The 23,079-nt window shown below is 44.9% G+C and overlaps 1 protein-coding gene across 1 annotated transcript in view; it reads left to right on the plus strand.

Moving 5' to 3' along the window:
* Window positions 1-23,079, plus strand: part of LOC126172196 (dynein axonemal intermediate chain 4-like) — a 65,029-nt gene that overhangs the window by 1,726 nt on the left and 40,224 nt on the right. Inside the window, exon 2 of the mRNA XM_049920864.1 lies at window positions 18,456-19,727. Coding sequence (XP_049776821.1) covers window positions 18,456-19,727 — 1,272 coding nt within the window. The remainder of the gene's footprint in view (window positions 1-18,455; window positions 19,728-23,079) is intronic.

Raw genomic sequence — 23,079 nt, forward strand, 5'->3', positions numbered from 1 at the left:
AGTTCTATACTTTCTTCCAGGAGTGCTAGTTCTGCAAGGTTCGCAGGAGAGCTTCTCTGAAGTTTGGAAGGTACGAGACGAGGTACTGGCGGAATTAAAGCTGTGAGGACGGGGCGTGAGTCGTGCTTGGGTAGCTCAGTGGTAGAGCACTTGCCCGCGAAAGGCAAAGGTCCCGAGTTCGAGTCTCGGTCCGGCACACAGTTTTAATCTGCCAGGAAGTTTCATATCAGCGCACACTCCGCTGTAGAGTGAAAATTTCATTCTAAGTTCTACACACTTCGCACCACTACAGTCTACATAGTATCTTCTTTCCTCGTTCGGTTGTGCTCTATATTTGCGTCAAAAAGTCGTACAATTTTCTACGCTGGATAAACATGGAATTAGATTTTTCCATGTGAGAGAATCCGTCGAAGAACCGTCTAGAACACCAGACATCCCACTCACTAACGACATAAACCGTCTGGGATTCCCTAGCAACTCACAAACAATTCGCGGAGGTACGTAATGTAGAGCAACTAAGGGAACCACGGAAAATAGATAAAAATGATGATCACAAATAATTGATCACAACGTCCGCCACCAGAGTCGCATGATCGAGTTACGATCGCAGGTCATTTCCAAGAATGTTTGCCTATCGAAGCCGTGGGCTCCAAACAAAAAATATCGAACGCGCGATTCTAAATCGATCACGCCACTGTTGGTGGCGCGCATTATGAGCATGCTTATAGTGGCACTGCAGCAACGGCAAAAGAAGAGCGGGAGTTGTAATTACAAAGAAAACGACTTACCTCACTCAAAGTCGACGTTCTCGTCACGAGGAAGTCCGTTTGATGTGTGTGCTACGGAAAGAATTCAATTTTTGCCGTAATCTGGGTAGACTCTGCAAGTGTCACGCAAAAATATGGGTAGAGTGTCACATTTCCGACAAAAATTCAAACAACTTTCTACATTGCATAAGCATGGAATCAGATTCTTCCGCGTGACGCAGTCGTCCGAAGAACCGTCTACAATACCAGATATCGCACTCACTATCGTCATAAATCCTTTGGGTTTTCCTAGCATCTCACTTTCATAACGCGCACCACCATTGTTGCATGATTGATTTAGAATCGCGCGTTCGATATCTATCGTTTGGAGCCCGCGGCTTCGATAGGCAAACGTTCTTGGAAATTAACCGATCGCATGTTCAATATGTAAGCCTATTGTTTGGACTCCGCTACTTCGATAGGCAATCATTCTTGGAAATTACCTATTTTAGTGACTAGAGGTGACAGCGCACGCCGTGATGTGCGTGTACCAAGACGGCGCCATTAGCATTTAAGTACCGGTAACAAGTCTCCTTTCTTCCCGATATTGTAATCTCCCACTATTGCCTCGTAGATCTTCCCTCCACATTTAAAAAGTAATGTACACTCAAGGGACAAAAGTCATGGGATACCTCCTAACATCGTGTCGGACCTCCTTTTGCCTGGCGTAGTGCAACAACTCGACGAGGAATGAACTCAAGACGTTGGAAGTCCCCTGAAGAAATACTGAGCAATGCTGCACCTATAGCCGCCGGCCGATGTGGCCGAGCGTTTCTAGGCGCATCAGTCTGGAACAGCGCAACCGCTACGGTAGCAGGTTCGAATCCTGCCTCGGGCATGGATGTGTGTCATGTCCTTAGGTTAGTTAGGTTTAACTAGTTCTAAGTTCTAGAGGACTGATGACCTCCGATGTTAAGTCCCAAAGTGCTCAGAGCCATTTGAACCATTTTGCATCTACAGCCGTCCTTCATTGCGAAAGTGTTGCTGGTGCAGGATTTTGTGCGCGAACTGACCTCTCGATTAAGGCACATAAATGTTCGATGGGATTCATATCGGGCGCTCGGGGTGACTAGGTCATTCGCTCGAATTTTCCAGGATGTTCTTCAAACCGGTGACATGGCGCATTGTCAAACATAAAAATTCAGTCACTGTTTGGGAACATGAAGTCCACGAATGGCGACAAATGGTCTGCAAGCAGCCGAACATAACTATTTCCAGTCAGTGATCGCTTCAGTTGGACCAGAGGGCCCTTTCCATTCCATGTAAACACAGTCCACACGTGGCCGAGGGGTTCTAGGCGCTACAGTCTGGAACCGCGAGACCGCTACGGTCGCAGGTTCGAATCTTGCCTCGGGCATTGTGTGTGATGTCCTTAGTTTAGTTAGGTTTAAGTAGTTCTAAGTCTAGGGGACTGATGACCTTAGATGTTAAGTCTCATAGTGCTTAGAGCCATTTGAACCTTTTTTTTTTTGGGCGGAGTAAGTGCCAGCCGCCACGATGGGTGCATCAACTGAAGCATTGCTCGATGATGCCGCTTGTGGAGAAACTCCGCTGGTGAAGGGCCGTTGTAGGGCTGGGAGCGGCAAGACGGGAAGAAGAGCAGCAAGGCTTGTTTCCACGAGTGGTGGATGCGTAGCTTGTCCATCTACTGTTTGAAAGTGTGCACAAAGTGCTCCACTACTCCGTTTGATTAAGGGTGAAAACTGGCACTGGTCATGTGACGAAAGCCATTTGTTGCACAAAAGTCCTCAAATTCTGCCGACACAAATTGAGGTCCGTTGTTAGTTACTAGCAACTCTGGAAAACCTTCAGTGCAAAATATGGACTGCGAAGACTAGAGTGTGCATTGTATCAATGTTGAATTCATGGGCTCGACATAAGGGAAACTTGCTATATGGATTGACGATAATCAGCCGACGAATGTTCCAGTAGGATCCAGCAAAGTCCAAATGTATTCGCTGCCAAGGCACTTCTGGTTTTGACCAATCAAAGAAACGTTGAGAATGGGCTGACTGGTGTTCCGCACAAGCATCTGTTCTATTTGAGCGTCCATGCTGACGCAAGAGCAGTGTTTACGAGCCAGTTGTTTCAGAGGAGCACGCCCCAGCGATCTTGGTGAAGCAAACTAAGTACATGTCTCTGGAGAGTCCTTAGGATCACCACACAGGATTATTCTGATTCACTGACAAGTTGTGCCGAGGTGCAAAGAATCGGCTGATAACCATGCTAATGATTTGTTCCACTGAGCGAGGCCAACCCATGCGTGTGTAGCGGTACAGAATCTGCAAGTCCCGGTCCTCTCCATTGCCTGGAGCACTTCCTGGTGATCTACGGGGAATCTGTTCAGAGTATCTAACTCCTGTGCATCGATGTGGCAACATGATGCATCAGATGTGTCAAAGCATGCACTCGGTCCCACAGTAAGGTGCGAGAGCATCTCTGCATTGGCATGCTTGGATGTGTGCCCGTAAATTATCGCGTACTGATAATGCGAGAGACTAGGAGCCCATCATTACAATTTTTGTACAATGCTGTTTGTAATAGGCTTGGCCGGCTTGAAAAGTGACTGCAGCAGTTCGTCGTCAGTGACTAAGTAGAATTTTCTTCCATACAGGTGTTGATGAAATCTGCTCACTCCATAAATGATTGCAAGAACCTCCTTCTCTATCTGCGAATAATTGGACCGACCTTGTTGAGAAGTTTTGAGAGGAAAGCTATTGGTCCGTCTGCATAACCAATTCCTGTGCGAAAGTACCGCGCCAGTGCCGCACGAGGATGCTTCGGTGACCAAGACAACTAATTTGTCATTATCGAAATGGACCAGACAACGATTGCTGAGCAAAGCGTCTTTCAATTTCTGAAATGCAATGCCACATTCGCGGGACCACACGAAATGTACACTCTTATGTCGAAGACGATACATGGGCACCGCTATTTGAGCTGTATTAGGAATTAAACAGATGTAGTAGGTCAGCTCCCCTAGTACTGATTGCAATTCAGAGAAATTCCTTGGGGGTTGGAAGTCACGAATAGCCTGTAACTCTAATAGTCTGCAACTGCGACTGCATCGGATGAACACCTTGGGGGTTGATCACATGACATAAGTACCAAATTTCAGTCTGGACGAACACACAATTGTCTTCATTACACTTCAGGTCTGCCCTCTGACAACGCTTTGAACAGGATACGCTGATAACTGTGTTGTTCTTCTGCTGTGCGGCCTGATACCACAATGTCATCCAAGTAATTTGTACATGAAGGCACAGATGCAGTTAATTGTTCTAGATAGCGTTGAAAGATCGCTGATGCAGTTGCGCTACCGACGCAAGCGAAGAAATTTGTAGAATACCATGTGTGTATTAATCACAAACACTTCCTGTGACTGTTCATCTAATGGACTCCGTAGGTAGGGATCGCGCAAATCGATATTGGAGAAGTAGCGACCCACTCCAAAGCGGTCCATAAGCTCTTCAGATCGCGGCAGTGGGAGCGAATCACCTACACTCTTAGGATTCACTATCACCTTAAAGTCTGCACCAGATTCTGATGGCCATTACGTCATTCGTTTGTATATTTGCCATGCTTGCTGAAAGCAAGGGGAAACTACAGCCAATTATCTTTATACGGTTGATAATTAGTGTCTGCGTACTCGCCTACCCGTGAGTTCGTACGTTTCCGTGTTTTACTGCGGCCGCGACTCGTTTTCCAGCTTGTGTCTTTTCCTGTTCCCACTCGCCGATGTCGCACTCTAACTCCCGTAAGAGTAGTTTAAACGATTCTAAATCGTCCTTGCATCGTGCGGCTAGTACCATATGGCGCAGCAGAGTTGGAAGTTTCATTGTACACAGCCTTATCAGTTCGGCCGGCTTTAAGGGTTGTACAGATACTGGTTGTACTGCAGCATCTGTTCGAACAGTCGTGCAAGACTCGCTAAACCAGTTTGGTTTAAATTTGGTAAAGTAATTATCTTATGCTTTACCCAGTCTTGCGCCGTCTCGGACCAATAGGCCGAGAGAAACTCGTGCTGAAACTTGCGTACCGTGGTGCACGTGCGCGCTACAGCGCTCATTCGCACCGCAGGTTCGGCCTCGAGATGCTCGCACATAAATTCTATTTTGTATTCATCCGGCCAATCGAGTGGTAGCCAGAACTGGTATTGTTCAAGATAAGCACGTGCCGTTCACCGAGTAGCGGAAGACTTCCCTCCTGTACTAACCTACGCATGGGTTGGTTTCTGTGTCCTTCTCGCCATTTCCCTATATCCCTACGCTCGCTAGTTTCTTCGAGGTCCTCCTCATGTCCGGAATCACATCCCTCGCTACTATCTTGTGCACCTTTGCGCACGTGGTTTCCCTTTTTGGTTCCGCACGCGAAAAGATTCTTCACACGAGCCACGCATTCGCATACCTCGTTTGTAGCCTCGCGTTGTCGACTGTTGACCTCGCATTGGCCTTCCTGAAATCTCCTTAATAATTTGATTTCTTCATTATCTATTGCATTCAGCATCAAAGCGTTCTCGCTTCTCTCCGATATTGTAATATCTGCAACCTTTTCCGCGAGTTTTTCTGCCTCTTCTTTCATCTTCTTTATTTCCTCCCATTTTACACTTTTATCGCTTCTACTTTTCCCTCAAGTTTGCCCTGGTGTTTCCATCTTCCTTTACTTGAGTTGCTTCGACGGCTTTTATACGTTTGATCACTTTTTTCTTTTTTCGATTACATCTTTCTGTTAATGTTTGGAGTCCATTTACTAATTTTTCTCCACGTCTTCTCATTTCGACCTGAACTCTTTTCTGTTCTTTTACTCCGGTCATGAGCCCCCCCCCCCCCCCCCCATGAACCATGGACCTTGCCGTTGGTGGGGAGACTTGCGTCCCTCAGCGATACGATAGCCGTACCGTAGGTACAACCACAACGGAGGGGTATCTGTTGAGAGGCCAGACAAACGTGTGGTTCCTGAAGAGGGGCAGCAGCCTTTTCAGTAGTTGCAAGGGCAACAGTCTGGATGATTGACTGATCTGGCCTTGTAACACTAACCAAAACCGCATTGCTGTACTGGTACTGCGAACGGCTGAAAGCAAGGGGAAACTACAGCCGTAAATTTTCCTGAGGGCATGCAGCTTTACTGTATGGTAAATGATGATGGCGTCCTCTTGGGTAAAATGTTACGGAGGTAAAATAGTCCCCCATTCGGATCTCCGGACAGGGCCTACTCAAGAGGACGTCGTTATCAGGAGAAAGAAAACTGGCGTTCTACGGATCGGAGCGTGGAATATCAGATCCCTTAATCGGGCAGGTAGGTTAGAAAATTTAAAAAGGGAAATGGATAGGTTAAAGTTAGATATAGTGGGAATTAGTGAAGTTCGGTGGCAGGAGGAACAAGACTTTAGGTCAGGTGAATACAGGATTATAAATACAAAATCAAACAGGGGTAATGCAGGAGTAGGTTTAATAATGAATAAAAAAATACGAGTGCGGGTAAGCTACTACAAACAACATAGTGAACGCATTGTTGTGGCCAAGATAGACACGAAGCCCACGCCTACTACAGTAGTACAAGTTCATATGCCAACTAGCTCTGCAGATGACGATGAGATTGATGAAATGTATGATGAGATAAAAGAAATTATTCAGACAGTGAAGGGAGACGAAAATTTAATAGTCATGGGTGACTGGAATTCGATAGTAGGAAAAAGAAGAGAAGGTAACGTAGTAGGTGAATATGAATTGGGGATAAGAAATGAAAGAGAAAGCCGCCTGGTAGAATTTTGCACAGAGCATTACTTAATCATAGCTAACACTTGGTTCAAGAATCATGAAAGAAGGCTGTATACATGGAAGAAGTCTGGAGATACTACAAGGTATCAGGTAGATTATATAATGGTAAGACAGAGATTTAGGAACCAGGTTTTAAATTGTAGCTGGCCTAAGAGGCCGTGCGGTTCTAGGCGCTACAGTCTGGAGCCGAGAGATCGCTACGTCCGCAGATTCGAATCATGCCTCGGGCATGGATGTGTGTGATGTCCTTAGGTTAGTTAGGTTTAATTAGTTCTAAGTTCTAGGCGATTAATGACCTCAGAAGATAAGTCGCACAGTGCTCAGAGCCATTTGAGCCATTTAAATTGTAAGACATTTCCGGGGGCAAATGTGGTCTCTGACCACAATCTATTGGTTATGGGAGTGGCTGGCAGTCGGTGAAAATAAGCTGCGTCTGGTCAAGGCCACCACGCGGCCATGGCGTACGTCCTACCAGTCATGCAGGCGGGATGAGGTTCTCCTCACTCGCCTCCGCATCGGGCACAGTCCCATAACGCACGGTTTTTTACTCCGGCGGGAGGACCCCCCAATCTGCAGTGCTTGTGGCGTCCAGATTACGGTCCGCCACATTTTACTTGACTGTCCTTTATTCTATGACCAGAGGGCGGTGGTTTCCTTGCACCGTATTTGCCCTCTATTTTGCAAGACGACGCAACGACTGTGGTTAAGGTCTTACAATTTTGTGTCCTGTCCAATTTGTTGCCTCAGATTTTAGGGAGAGGATTTTAATGTGCTGCTGGGTGACTGGCTCACCCAGGCTTTAGGTAAGAGGTCCGCCAGTCACGATTACCTACTTGTTTCACTTCGATTTCTGTTCTCTTTTCCTTGTGTTTCCTTTCCTCTTTTAGAGCGTTTCTTCTCCTCCTGTTTTGCCTCTGTATGTGAGGATTTGGAACTGCGTCAGGTCTGTGTCTTTTAGGCGTTCTCCTTGTTCGCTGTCCGTCTTCGTCCCTTCACTGCATGTGTTCCTGTTTCTATGCGTTTGGGCGCTGATGACCACGCTGTTTAGCGCCCGAAAACCTCAAACCACACACACACATTGGTTATGAACTGTAGATTAAAACTGAAGAAACTGCAAAAAGGAGGGAATTTAAGGAGATGAGACCTGGATAAACTGACTAAACCAGAGGTCGTATAGAGTTTCAGGGAGAGCATAAGGGAACAGCTGACAGGAATGGGGGAAAGAAATGCAGTAGAAGAAGAATGGATAGCTTTGAGGGATGAAGTAGTGAAGGCAGCAGAGGCTCAAGTAGGTAAAAAGACGAGGGCTAGTAGAAATCCTTGGGTAACAAAAAAAATTGAATTTAATTGACGAAAGGAGAAACTATAAAAATGCAGTAAATGAAGCAGGCAAAAAGGAATACAAACGTCTCAAAAATGAGATCGACAGGAAGTGCAAAATGGCTAAGCAGGGATGGCTGGAGGACAAATGTAAGGATGTAGAGGCTTATCTCACTAGGGGTAAGATAGATACTGCCTACAGGAAAATTAAAGAGACCTTTGAAGAAAAGAGAACCACTTGTATGAATATCAACCCAGTTCTAAGCAAAGAAGGGAAAGCAGAAAAGTGGAAGGAGTATATAGAGGGTCTATACAAGGGCGATGTACTTGAGGACAACATTGTGGAAATGGAAGAGGATGTACATGAAGATGAAATGGGAGATATTATACTGGGTGAAGAGTTTGACAGAGCACTGAAAGACTCAAGTCGAACAAGGCCCCGGGAGTAGACAACATTGCATTAGAACTACTGACAGCCTTGGGAGAGCCAGTCCTGACAATACACTACCATCTGGTGAGCAAGATGTATGACACAGGCGAAATTCCCTCAGACTTCAAAAAGAATATAATAATTCCAATCCCAAAGAAAGTAGGTGTTGACAGATGCGAAAATTACCGAACTATCAGTTTAATAAGTCACAACTGCAAAATACTAACGCGAATTCTTTACAGACGAATGGAAAAACTGGTAGAAGCCGACATCGGGGAAGATCAGTTTGGATTCCGTAGGAATATTGGAACACGTGAGGCAATACTTACCTTACGACTTATCTTAGAAGAAAGATTAAGGAAAGGAAAACCTACGTTTCTAGCATTTGTAGACTTAGAGAAAGCTTTTGACAATGTTACTGGAATACTCTCTTTCAAATTCTGAAGGTGGCAGGGGTAAAATACAGGGAGCGAAAGGCTATTTACAATTTGTACAGAAACCAGATGGCAGTTATAAGAGTCGAGGGGCATGATGGGGAAGCAGTGGTTGGGAAGGGAGTGAGACAAGGTTGTAGCCTATCCCCGATGTTATTCAATCTGTGTATTGAGCAAGCAGTAAAGAAAACAAAAGAAAAATTCAGAGTAGGAATTAAAATCCATGGAGAAGAAATAAAAACTTTGAGGTTTGCCGATGACATTGTAATTCTGTCAGAAACAGCAAAGAACTTAGAAGAGCAGTTGAACGGAATGGACATTGCCTTGAAAGGAGGATATAAGATGAACATCAACAAAATCAAAACGAGGACAATGGAATGTACTCGAATTAAATCGGGTGACGCTGAGGGAATTAGGTTAGGAAATGAGACACTTAAAGGGGTAAAGGAGTTTTGCTATTTGGGGAGCAAAATAACTGATGATGGTCGAAGTACAGAGGATATAAAACGTAGGCTGGCAATGGAAAGGATAGCATTTCTGAAGAAGAGAAACTTGTTAACATCGAGTATAGATTAAAGTGTCAGGAAGTCGTTTCTGAAAGTATTCGTATGGAGTGTAGCCATGTATGGAAGTGAAACATGGACGATAAACATTTTGGACAAGAAGAGAATAGAAGCTTTCGAAATGTGGTGCTACAGAAGAGTGCTGAAGATTGATGGGTAGTTCACATAGCTAATGAGGAGGTATTGCATAGGATTGGGGAGGAGTTTGTGGCACAACTTGACTAGAAGAAGGGATCGGTTGGTAGGACATGTTCTGAGGCATCAAGGGATTACCAATTTAGTATTGGAGGACAGCGTGGAGGGTAAAAATCGTACAGGGAGACCAAGAGATGAATACACTAAGCAGATTCAGAAGGATGTAGGTTGCAGTAGGTACTGGGAGATGAAGAGGCTTTCACAGGATAGAGTAGCATGGAGAGCTTCATCAAACCAGTCTCAGGACTGAAGACCACAACAACAACAATGACGCTCTGGAGTATTGAGTTTAACTCTGTATCTACTTCGCGCATAAGGTCATCGAGTTTTGAGTTTAATTTCGTGTTATTTTCTTCCTGTTTCACCATACTTTTCTTCATCGCCCTGACCTATCCGACCACCCACATGTTATTCGAGTCTGTGTTAGCCGACGTTGTGTGTCTGCTTGCTATTGTCTCGGTCTCGTACGCGCTAGTTCTTGGGTCAGAAGTCCCGCTACCAGTCGACGAGACAGCCTGCACATTTTCTTAAGTTCATCATTGCCGCACCGCAACTGAAATCTCCTCTCCTCTCTCTCCGCGGCTACCTGATTAATGGTAACTTCCTCTGCGCCTGACTTATTTATCCTCGCACCGCTCCTCGAGCGACCACATGTCTCCATTTTGGATACTGGGATCACATTTTCGCACAAAGTACCTAATTAATAGAGCCTCGCTCACGGCAAAGCATATTCCCTGCATCGACTACGCGAATCACGATGAGTAAGTTTTCGTAGCTTAGTGCCAGCTATAATTACACGCAGCCTAGCACAGTCATCACATGCAGCCCAACACATTTATGGTCACACGCAGTGTAATTTAATATTCCCCAAAATACATGAATATAACATACAAAGAACATTTCCCCCAAAATCACACAAAATCACAAAGCAACGCGGTATATACAACGCAGTATTTGCAATGCTGATTATTCACAAATTGGAATTGTGACACCTGTGGAAATTTAATCATTTATTAATACATCATAAGGCAACGGCCTTGCCGCAGTGGATACACCGGTTCCCGTGAGATCACCGAAGTTAAGCGCTATCGGGCGTGGCCGGCACTTGGATGGGTGACCATCCAGCCGCCATGCGCTGTTGCCATTTTTCGGGGTGCACTCAGCCTCGTGATGCCAATTGAGGAGCTACTCGACCGAATAGTAGCGGCTCCGGTCAAAGAAAACCATCATAACGACCGGGAGAGCGGTGTGCTGACCACACGACCCTCCTATCCGCGTCATCAACGGAGGATGACACGGCGGTCGGATGGTCCCGATGGGCCACTTGTGGCCTGAAGACGGAGTGCTATATATAATACATCATAGCATCACAAAAGGGTTCCTAATTAGAACGAGAGCCTGGCAGGGTTGTCATTATGCATGATACTTGCTTTCCACACAGCCTTGGCTGGCATCCTCAACTTGAAAATGGAACCTGTGTATTTTGCGAAGGACACCTACGACTGTTTGCACAAGCAGACATCACTACACAAAATTTCTGCTTAGTGGTTTGCTTTAAGTTGAAAGTTTGAATAACTTAATTTAAATGATAACGGAAATAATAGCATTGCTGTGAGAAACCAAGTTAAGAATTTTACATAACAACATTTATTTCCTAGAAAACATGGAAATACTCATTAATCACTCACTTTACTTAATAATGTGATTCTATGGAATGCTGGCCCATCATAAGTAATACAAAATAAAAATAGCAATTTTACGCAACCTCCTAACTGAGATGACTTTAAGAAACACCATAGTGTGTTTTATAAGCAGGGAAGCTGTTGGAAAGTTCAAAGTGGACATGAATGCCTCAACTTTCGCTAACTGCAGGAACTATCACGGAGAGCGTCGGTACTCACCAGATTTTCAGCAGGGAGAACCTAATCGTCTCTCCTCGTCCAGGATCCACACCCAGCGGCCGGAAGGGCACAGAGAGTCTGCACAGCGGCTATTTGCCAACCTAACGGGGCCTGATAACGCACAGGGAACTTATGTCTCTCTGGTCCAGTGCACTAGCACTCTACTGAATACAATGGTTGGCTAAACTGCATCTACACATTCACAGAAACCACAGCAGACAGCTCACGCATACATCAGCAGACGACCAGCATTCACACTTGCTGATAATACTAACAAGGGGAGGCCACGACGTTTGGAACCCGGATTTACTTCAAACTTCGTACACTCGTAGTACACCATTAGGACAACAAAATATATACGACACTGTTGATATCAGTCTGATTTTGGTTTTCGTTTTGAGATTTGTTTTTGTGAGCAATGTGGAATTCGGCAAGAAACAGCAGTGAAAAACGAGAGAATACCTCAAAAATATTCAAGCAAGCATTTCCTGACGTAAGCGAAAAATGGACAAAAAATACCGCTACAAATTTGTTTCATTATAGACCACTGCTAATGCTTCATAGAAAATGAAATAATTTGAAGACAAAGTATATATATATATATATATATATATATATATATATATATATATATATATATATATATATATATATTCGAATTACGAATTAATGTACACGTGAAACCAAACAAAACACACACAGACACACATCACACACACATACACACACACACACACACACAAATTAATTAAGTTCTGGTTGTTCGTTTTCGTAAACTCGTTATCAACGGAACGTTCTACATGAAAATGACTTACTGAGCGGCGAATATCGTGATCTCAGTATTACGTAGTTTAGGTCTGCTTCTTATTTACTCATTCATGGAAAGTGGCGAGATTGGAGTGGTCAACGGTTGGGAATTTGTACTGGCGCTGATAACTGCGCAGTTGAGCGTCCCACAAACCAAACATCATCATCATCTTATTTAATATGATATTGTCATTTGTGCGTTTCGACTGATTATCGTAGATGTACTGAAACGTTCCTTCGACGAAGTCATGACGTCGCGCGGAGACTCACATTGGCCTCGGCTGGAACGCACGAGCTCTTCGCGACATGCTGCACGAAACAAATGCGCAACATATTAACCACTGATTGCAAAGAAAATGTATATTGGCGAACAGGAGTCAATTTCTTGTTTTGCTAAATTTACAAAATAGTCTTAACGAGAGTCCTGCCTCACTTAAGCCCTCAAGGAGGGGTGAAACTTTTCTGTGCTAAAAGGTCATTGAAGCTACCCAACTACATCAAAAGGATTTCAAAATAAATAGACTGGAAAACATATACCTATAACAGTCACTATACTGCCTCTAATGGGTCGTTTGAAATTCTCTAAATTTCCTTAACGAAAGAACATTTGATAAACCTATTTTGTCAAATAATGACATTATTGGAGGACCGTGACTATTTTGTGACACATAATGTTGAAACTGTACAGCAGCAACTAGCAGCGTTTTTGTTTACGTTGCTGGGAAAACACCGTTACTAGTTTAGAGTTCATGTATTAATATTCAGACTCGAAATGATGGTCTTCATTATCGTCCGCGTTCGTTGCTTAACAACACAAGTTGCCCAGAAGCATTGCGCGCTTTGATTCGCTTATATCAGGTGAAAACAAGTGCAGATGATTCTACACACAGAGGTGACAAAAGTCAGGAGACGCGATACGGGTAAAGGGCGCTCAAAAAGAAACGTGCCGGAGGCATAATTACAGAACCCAGTATCTGCATGTTAGTATTATTGACCCTAGCTGTTGAGACACGTGTCCCATTGTGACACAAGGTGGTGAATGATGTCTCATAAAATTAACGGGGCTGCAATGTTACCCAGTTCCGCACGTACAGCTGGACTCCGTCGTCCGAGGTGAATCGTTTGCTCCTGTGCTGATGTTCTTCTTTGACCAAGATGGCCCCCTTCACTTCCTGCGGCAAGGGACAACAGTGAACGCCCAGCATCACTCGCAAACCTTGACCACCCTTCGCCAAGCGATCAAATCAGAACGACCAGGCAATCTCACCCGTGGGGTCATTCTGCACCACGACAATGCAAAGCCTCATACGGCCAACACAGTCGCGGCACTCCTGCAGAAATTCAAATGGGAGATTCTCGGCCACCCTCCATACTGTCCGGGCCTCTCTCCCTGTGATTATGCCATTTTTGGCCCCCTTAAAAAGGCTCTGAGGGGCAAAATATTCACCTCGGACGACGACGTCCAGCTGTACGTGCGGAACTGGTTATCATCGCACCGTCTTGTGTCACAATGGAACAAGTGTCTCAGCAGCCAGGGTCAATACTTCTAACATACAGGTACTGGTTTCTGTAGTTATGCCTCCGGCTCGTTTCTTTTTGAGCGCCCCTTATACATATGCAGTTACGACGACGGTACTATCGCGTACACCAGCTATAAAAGAACAGTTCATTGCGGAGCTATCATTTGCACTCTAGTGTTTCATGTGAAAAGGTTTCCGACGGGTTATGGCCGCACGACGGGTATTAATAGATTTTGAACGCGGAATCTTAGTTGGAGCTACACGCATGGGACAATACATTTCGGATATCGTTAGACAATTCAATATTCCGAGATCCAGAGCGTCAAGAGTGTACAGAGAATAACAAATTTCAGGCATTACCTCTCACCACGGACGACGTAGTGGCCGGCGGCCTTCACTTAACGACCGAGCGCAGCCACGTTTGTGTAGAGCTTTCCGTGCTAACAGACGAGTAACACTGCTTGAAATAACCCTGAAATCAACGCGAGGATGCGAGGAACGTATCCGTTAAGACAGTGCGTCGAAATTTTTGCGTTAACGGGCTATGGCAGCAGACGACCGTCGCGAGTGCGTTTGCTAACATTACTAAATCGCCTGCAGCGCCTCTCCTTGGCTCGTGACCATGTTGGCCTGGACAGATGAGTCCCTATTTCAGATGGTAAGAGCTGATGGTACGGTTCGAGTGTGGCGCAGATCTCACGACAAAGCAGCAGTGACAAACGAGGGAATACCTCAAAAATGTGCAAGCAAACATTTCCTGATGTAAGCGAAAAGTGCACAAAAAAATCCCGCTACAAATTTGTGAACCCAAGTTGTCAACAAGGTACAGTGCAAGCTGATGGTGGCTCCATAATGATGTGAGCTTTGTTTACATGGAATAAAATGCATCCTCTGGCCCAAATGAACCGATCATTGACTGGAAATGGTTATGTTCTGCTGGTTGGAGACCATTTGCAGCCACTTCAAAACAAAGATGGAAATTTTATGGATGACAATACACCATGTCACCGCTCCACAACTGTTCGCGATTGGTTGGAAGAACATTCTGGACATTTTGAGCGAATGCTTTAGGCACTCATATCGCCCGACATGAATTCCTTCGAACAATTATGGGACACGATCTAGAGGTCAGTTCGTTCGCAAAATGCTGTACCGTAACACTTTCGCAATTATGGACGCCTATACAGGATGCATAGCTCAACGTTCCTGCAGCAAACTGCAAATGACTTGTTGAGTCCATGCCACGTCGAGTTGTTGCACTACGCAGGGCAAAAGAACGTACGGCAGGATGCTGTCAGAAAGGTCACAGTTCGTAGTAATAGACGGAAAGTCATCGAGTGAAACAAAAGTAATATCCGGCGTTCCCCAAGGAAGTGTTATAGGCCCTCTATTGTCTCTGGTCTATAATAACGACATAGGAGACAATCTGAGTAGCCGTCTTAGATTGTTTGCAGATGATGCTGTCATTTACCATCTTATAAAGTCATCAGATGATCAAAACGGCTTGCAAAATGATTTAGATAAGATATCTGTATGGTGCGAAAAGTGGCAATTGACCTTGAATAAAGAAAAGTGTGAAGTTATTAACATAAGTACTAAAAGAAATCAGCTAAATTTCGATTACATGATAAGTAACACAAATCTGAAGGCTGTAAATTCAACTAAATACTTAGGGATTACAGTTACAAATAATCTAAATTGGAACGACCACATAGATAATATTGTGGGTAGAGCAAACCAAAGGCTGCGATTCATTGGCAGAACACTTAGAAGGTGCAACAGGTCTACTAAAGAGACTGCTTACACCACGCTTGGCCGTCCTATTCTGGAGTATTGCTGTGCGATGTGGGATCCGCATCAGGTGGGACTGACGGATGACATCGAAAAAGTACAAAGAACGGCAGCTCGTTTTGTATTATCGCGAAATAGGGGAGATAGTGCCACAGACATTTTTCGTTGCGACAGGATCTTCTCATGAAGTTTCAATCACCAGTTTTCTCCTCCGATTACGAAAACATTCTGTTGCCACCCACCTACATAGGGAGAAATGATCATGACGACAAAATAAGAGAAATCAGGGCTCGCACAGAAAAATTTAAGTGCTCGTTTTTCCCGCGTGCCTTTCGAGAGTGGAACGGTAGAGAGACAGCTTGAAGGTGGTTCATTGAACCCTCTGCCAGGCACTTTATTGCGAATAGCAGCGTAATTACGTAGTTGTAGATGTAGATCCCACGACTTTTGTCACCTCAGTGCATTTGTTTGCATCTGATATATCACCCCGTATTTATTTTAGTGCAATATAACGGATTCAAAACACATGGCGCGTCTTAGAAACTGTGTCGTTGTCCATAGAACGTAAATAGTAATGAAGAGCAATATAAGTGCGTGCGAAAACACGAAGAGAAGACGAGTGTTAGTATTTGTTGAAAGACGACGAAAAGAAATGTTCTTAGCAGTTATTTTTATGGTAGCTCACCTGGAAACCAGCGTACCAAGCATTTCGATAAAAGCTTGCAAGCCGTCTGAAAACAGTGAAAAAGGTAGCATCTGGTAAGGGTGCTTGCACAGTAAAGTAAACCAACGCCAAACTGTGACTGGTTACTGCTGTGCACTATCAACATTTTATAAGGCTATCAATGCAAAAACTCATAATCAATGTTCAGTGTCCTCCGTTTGCGTCAACAAACGCATCATGGACTGTCACACTCTTTCAGACTTCCTTGGACTGAGAAGATCGGCTGTACTGCGTTCCATGACCTGTTGATGAAGCGTCTCTGAATTAGTAATGTCTGAGCTGCGTAGAATGATTACCTCAGGCAATCCCGCAGACTAAGATCGTGCTGACCCGGTTTGAATGACCTTTCTTTTCAGCCGTTTGGTAACCATGGTAATTCTGGATTGTGGAGTACAACCCGATGAGTATTTATCATAAGATTCCGGAAAAGTCGAGGGATGATTACAACACGTCTCTCTAGCACGTACGTCAGTATTAAGTCACGTGGCCCTGATATTAATAGTATTATGAACTGAACACAATAAGCAATACAGTTGTAATTAAAACTGAATATAGAGTGACTCTTACAAGGGAACCTCCCCATCGCACCCCCCCCCCCCCCACACCCCTTAGATTTAGTTATAAGTTGGCACAGTGGATAGGCCTTGAAAAACTGATCAATCGAGAAAACAGGAAGAAGAAGTGTGGAACTATGAAAAAAATAAGCAAAATATACAGTGCATAGTCCATGAGCAAGATATGCAACATCAAGGAGCAACTGAGCTCAGGAGTGCCGTGGTCCCGTAGTTAGCGTGAGCAGCTGCGGAACGAGAGGTCCTTGGTTCAAGTCCTCCCTCGAGCGAAAAGATTAATATTTTATTTTCAGACAATTATCAAAGTTCAGGCACTCACACATTATCAACTTCGCTCTCCAAAATTCCAGGACATGTTCAGATTTGCTTGGACATATGCAGGATTTGACGGTCTACACACGGAAAAATTTGAAAACGTTAAAAACATATGTTTTGCCAGAGCACAGAGAAAACTGTACGACTGTGAAACTGTTGCATTCATTTGTTGCAGTTTATGTGACACACTCTTATCTTTTCATCACTTTTTTGGGAGTGATTATCACATCCACAAGAAAACCAAAATCGGGCAAGGTAGATGAATATTTTTACCCATTCACCAAGTGTGCAAGTTAGGTGGGTCGACAACATATTCCTGTCATGTGACGCACATGCCGTCACCAGTGTTGTATAGAATATATCAGACGTGTTTTCCTGGATCAAATGTTTTCGGTTCCCATTCGAGAGGCACGTCCTTTCGTCTACTAATCGCACGGTTTTGCGGTGCGGTCGCAAAACACAGACACTAAACTTATTAAAGTGAACAGAGATGTCAATGAACGAACGGACAGATCATAACTTTGCAAAAATAAATTAAGTAAAGTTATCGCTCGAGGGAAGACTTGAACCAAGAACCTCTCCCTCCGCAGCTGTTCACGCTAACCACGGGACCACGGCCTTCCTGTGCTCACGTCATCCTTGATGTTGCCTATGTTGCCCATGAACTACTCAGTTTGTATATTTTGCTTATTTTTTCATAGTTCCACACAACTTCTTCCTGTTTTCGATTGATCTGTGTTTAGTTTTTCAAGGCCTATCCACTGTGCCAAATTATAACTAAATCTGAGGGGGGTGCGATGGGGAGGTTCCCTTGTTAGAAAAACAAAATGATTCTTTTCGAACTGTAAAAGTGATCTGAAGTATAAAAGTGAACCCGGAAATTACAGTTTCATCAAGATACTATATTGCAGAAGAACAATTAGAAAAGATAATCATATAGTGAAAAGGTTTTACTAAGGTCTGTAGATTATGGCTGAGAGTGAACGTCGAAAACTAATGAAAAAAGGCAAATTTATGGCAAAAGTGAAATTGCACGAAGAAAGGAAAGCAACATTAAACGGAACCAGTAAAATTATTTTCTTTGTGATACTAAGAAGAGGTGAACTTATCCATCTCTGTAGGTATCAGTTAGTGCGTTTCGAACAGAATACCTGAGAAGTACTGGAGCTTCATCAGGCTAAACCGCGTGCTTCCATCTCCATGCTTGCCCTGTCACAGTATGTGCTCTATTTGTAATGTCACCATGGTCGACGATACGTTAGATCCTAATATTACTTCCTCTTTCATTTTCAACTTTCAGGCTCGGATTTTCTGAGTGCTATGAGCGGCATAAGCGCCACCAGCGTCTTCAGCTCGACGGTATCCATCTACCAGTCGCTGTTCACTCACACCATCGAAGACGCTTCGATTGCGTGCAGCGACTTCATAGCCGAAAGCAGTGGCAAGGCCGACGACGTGCCGTCGCAGTTCTATCTACCGGCAGAGCCCGAAGCTAGGGGCGCCATCCAGGAGGCCGCCGCTGCAGAGTCCGCTAAGACGGCCGTTTTGACCGAGACGGACACCTTCTTCCTCCTCTCGCGGCCCAGCGTCAGCTGCGTGGCCGAGTCGCCGCTCGGAGAGGCCGTTCGCCGGGACAACGAGCTGTACGAGTACCTGACGCAGGGCAAGGGCAGGATGAGGAAGAGGAGCACCATGGAGATGCAGACGGTGAGCATGATGAGGAAGACCGCCGTCGCTCTGACGGCCCGCCTCTTCAGGAACAACAGCTGCGACTTCGCCAGCGTCTGGGACATCTACGACACGTACGCCGCGATGCTGAAGCGGCCGGCAGCCCGCACCGGCGGGCTCACCACCATCCTGCGGGACAAGACGAGCGACGTCTCGCTGCCGCAGTCCAACGCGTCCCTCCCCATGTCGGAGAGCCAGAGGCTCGAGCCGGAGGACCAGCTCGCTTCGATCGTCAAGACGGACGCGTTCCAGGACGCCTGCTCGCAGGTGGAGAGGATCCTCGACAGCAACTTCTACGACTTGGAACAGAAGGTGTTCAAGGAGCTGATGCAGGCCGACCCGCTGCGGATGGAGGTGGAGTTCAAGTACGGGCTGCACCTGCTGTGGACGTTCACGTGCCCGGAAGTGAAGGGGAAGAGCGTGACGGCCATGTGCTGGAACGCGGCCGACAGCAACCTGCTGGCCGTGGGCTACGGCAAGTTCCTGTACTCGGACGAGACGGCGGGCGCGGTGGCCGTGTGGAGCGTGAAGAACCCGACGCGGCCGGAGCGGCTGTACGAGATGGGCCCCGCGGTGACGGCGCTCGCCTTCTCGGAGCGGCGGCCCAACCTGCTGGCGGTGGGCCGCTACGACGGCGGCGTGCTGCTGCTCGACACGACGGCGCGCCACGGCCGGCCGCTCGCCAGCGCAGACCGCCTCGCCGCCGGCTCCTTCAGCCCCGTCTGGCAGCTCGCCTGGTTCGGCGAGTACCTGGTCGCCACCACGCAGGACGGCCGCGTCCACAAGTACACCGGCATCCGCGACTTCACCTGTCTCCCCATGATGCGGCTCGCCCGCGTCGAAGGTAACTGTCCCTTCAGTACTTCACTTCTCCTGCGTCCCTCTATCTCTTACACGAGTGTTCTGTTAGTTTTTATCTTACAAGGGACTCGGAGTGGCCCGATTTTCTTCATACTTATTAAGATTTTAAGGTCAGTACCCGGGAATTAACTCCCTAAAACGCTTATAAATCAAAACTCGAAAACATCAGCTTTTAATATTTAGAGCAATGTTGAGGGGAAACGCAAATCTCTAACTGGATAATGTAAAATTAGGTTTTGTATAAGGTACGTTATCTCAAAACTATCCAAGCAAAAGTTTTGAAATTTTTGTGGCTCATAGATACATTCACTGTCTAAGTGCTGAAGCTATAGGTGTACCGGTATTAAATGAGCGTTAAGATACAAATGTGTCGATAGGGAACATTTGTTGTGAACGAGCCTTAATTTTTTTTTGTTTGTTTGGTATGACATCTGTCAAAGATATTTAGTATACATCAAGTCATGGAACAAACAACATCATATGTTTTCATCGTGTTAACAATGTCCAATTTAGTACCAGAAAGATATGATTTGCGGTAAGCATTAATTTTTTGTTTTGATTTGAAAAAAAAGTGCTGCAGAGTCGGATCGAATGCTTTCGAGGCATATGGTGATCATGCTCTAACAGAAGCAACATGCAAAAGATGGTTTCAACGGTTCAGAAATAATGATTTTGATGTAAGAAATAAAGAATGTGGAAGACCGCCAAAAAAGTTCGAAGATGCCGAATTGCAAGCAATATTGGATGAAGATGATACTTTGAGTTAGAAGCAAACGGCAGCAATGCTAAATGTTGCACAACAAACAATTTCTGACCGTTTGAAAGCTATGGAAAAGTACCAAAAGTGTAGAAAATGGGTGCCATATGAATTGAATGAAAGACAGATGCAAAACCGAAAAACCATTTGTCAAATTTTTCTTCAAAGACATGAAAGAAAATCAGTTTTGCATTGAATTGTTACTGGCGATGAAAAATCGATTTATTTTAAGAATCCTAAACGGGAAAAATCATGGGTTAATCCGGGACAACCATCAACATCGACTGCAAAACCAGATAGATTCGGCAAGAAGACAATGCTCTGTGTTTGGTGGGATCAGAGAGGTGTGGTGTATCATGAGCTTCTAAAACTCGGTGAAACTGAGAATACTAATCGCTACAGACAACAAATGGTCAATTTGAACACTGCATTGATCGAAAAAAGACCAGAATGGGCCAGAAGACAAAGTAATTTTTTTACACGACAATGCACCTGCACACAAAGCAAAACTGGTCCAGGATACAATCAAAACACTTGGCTGGGATCTGTTACCCCACCTGCCGTATTCACCAGACTTGGCCCCTTCTGACTACCATTTGTTTCATCATTGGGACACGCATTGGCTGAGGAACACTTAGATTCTTACGAAGAAGTCGAAAATTGGATGTCTGATTGGTTTGCTTCAGAAAGGTGGTCAAAATATATAGAAATCAATGGTCAGTACTTTGAATAAAATGTTTTTACTTTTCAATTCAAAATTAGTGTTTCATTTTCACAAAAAAACGCTCATTTCATACCGGTACACCTGGTAATATTGTCTCTTGTAAGGGAAGATATATATTTTCTGCTCTAAGCTTTGATATATCTGTATACATACATATATCAAAAACAAATTTGCATCACCGTGGTTCCCAGGACTCCTGTGCATATTGTATCTCAGACAAAGTCCCTTTGACAGTCCAGCGATGTCACTAAACCCGCCCAAAGATGACGCCTCGTGTTGTCTGTAGTTCAACCATGCCTAGATGGTCAATACCGCGGTTCGATCGCTTCCGAATTGTTACTTTGTGCCAGGAAGGGTTCTCAACAAGGGAAGTTTGCAGACGTCTCGGAGTGAACCAGAGCGATGTTGTTTGGACATGGTGGAGATACAGAGAGCCAGGAACTGTCGATGGCATGCCTCGCTCAGGCCGCCCAAGCGTTACTACAGCAGTGGATGACCGCCACGTACGGATTACGGCTCGGAGCAACCCTGACAGCAACGCCACCATGTTGAATAATGCTTTTCGTGCAGCCACAGGACATCGCGTTACGACTCAAATTGTGCGCGGTAGGCCGCATGATGCGCAACATCACTCCCCACGTCAATGGCGAGGTCCATCGTTGCAACCAAGGCACCATGCACCGCGGTACAGATGGGCCCAACAACATGCCGAATGGACCGCTCAGAATTGGCATCACGTTCTCACCGATGAGTGTCGCATATGCCTTCAACCAGACAACAGTTGGATGCGTGTATGGATGCAACCCGGTCAGGCTGAACGCCTTAGACACACTGTCCAGCAAGGTGGAGGTTCCCTGCTGTTTTGGGGTGGCATTATGTGAGGCCGACATACGCCGCTGGTGGTCATGGAAGGTGCCGTAACGGCTGTACGATATATGAATGCCATCCTCCGACCGATAGTGCAACCATATCGGCAGCATATTGGCGAGGCATTCGTCTTCATGGACGACAATTCGCGTCCCCATCGTGCACATCTTGTGAATGACTTCCTAAGAAAATTTATTCCGTCAGAGAGAAACAGTGAATTTTGTCGACAATGCTATGACAGGTCCGTAAAATATTGCTAAAACGACCTACCTGTTACCATAGATACAAGGCAGACCATCGTGACAATAGGCATTCAATAACCTTACTTGTAAGCAGGTTTTGTGTAGGAGTCACTTTAGCAATAAAATACCACAAAGTCTCCGACGACTTCCACATAAGTTAATATATGGAAAAGAAAGTATTGCTAAAACTACCTACCTGTTACCATAGATACAAGGCAGACCATCGTGACAATAGGCATTCAATAACCTTTCTTGTAAGCAGGTTTTGTGTAGGAGTCACTTTAGCAATAAAATACCACAAAGTCTCCGACGATTTCCACATAAGTTAATATATGGAAAAGAAAGTAGTCCATTTGTACCTTTAAATCATTTGAAATGCATTCAGCAAGTCATACAGCTGTTTTCTTGAAAGTCTTCTTTCAATACAATCTTTTTATATTTAATTAGAATGCGTCAAACGAGAAACTGTTCTCAACTGTGGCCGATAATGACTCTTTCTCCTAAAATTCCTAAAACGTCCGTACCTGCCAATGCCCAGATCAGCATGAGTCCTTAGTTCATTACGTCAACCTCTCACATCGACTTTTCCACAGAGTAATACAACAGTCAAAGATGTTATATATTCTACGAGTTGTTTAAATAATTCAGTAGTAGTAATTTTTTTGCGGTATTTGAATAGTTCATTGACTCTTTCTCCAAAATTGTAAATATCTGTTCATGCAGTCACACTATAAAGCTTGATTAT

This window comes from Schistocerca cancellata, chromosome 1 (assembly GCF_023864275.1).
Source record: "Schistocerca cancellata isolate TAMUIC-IGC-003103 chromosome 1, iqSchCanc2.1, whole genome shotgun sequence".
In the NCBI taxonomy this organism is placed as follows: domain Eukaryota; kingdom Metazoa; phylum Arthropoda; class Insecta; order Orthoptera; family Acrididae; genus Schistocerca; species Schistocerca cancellata.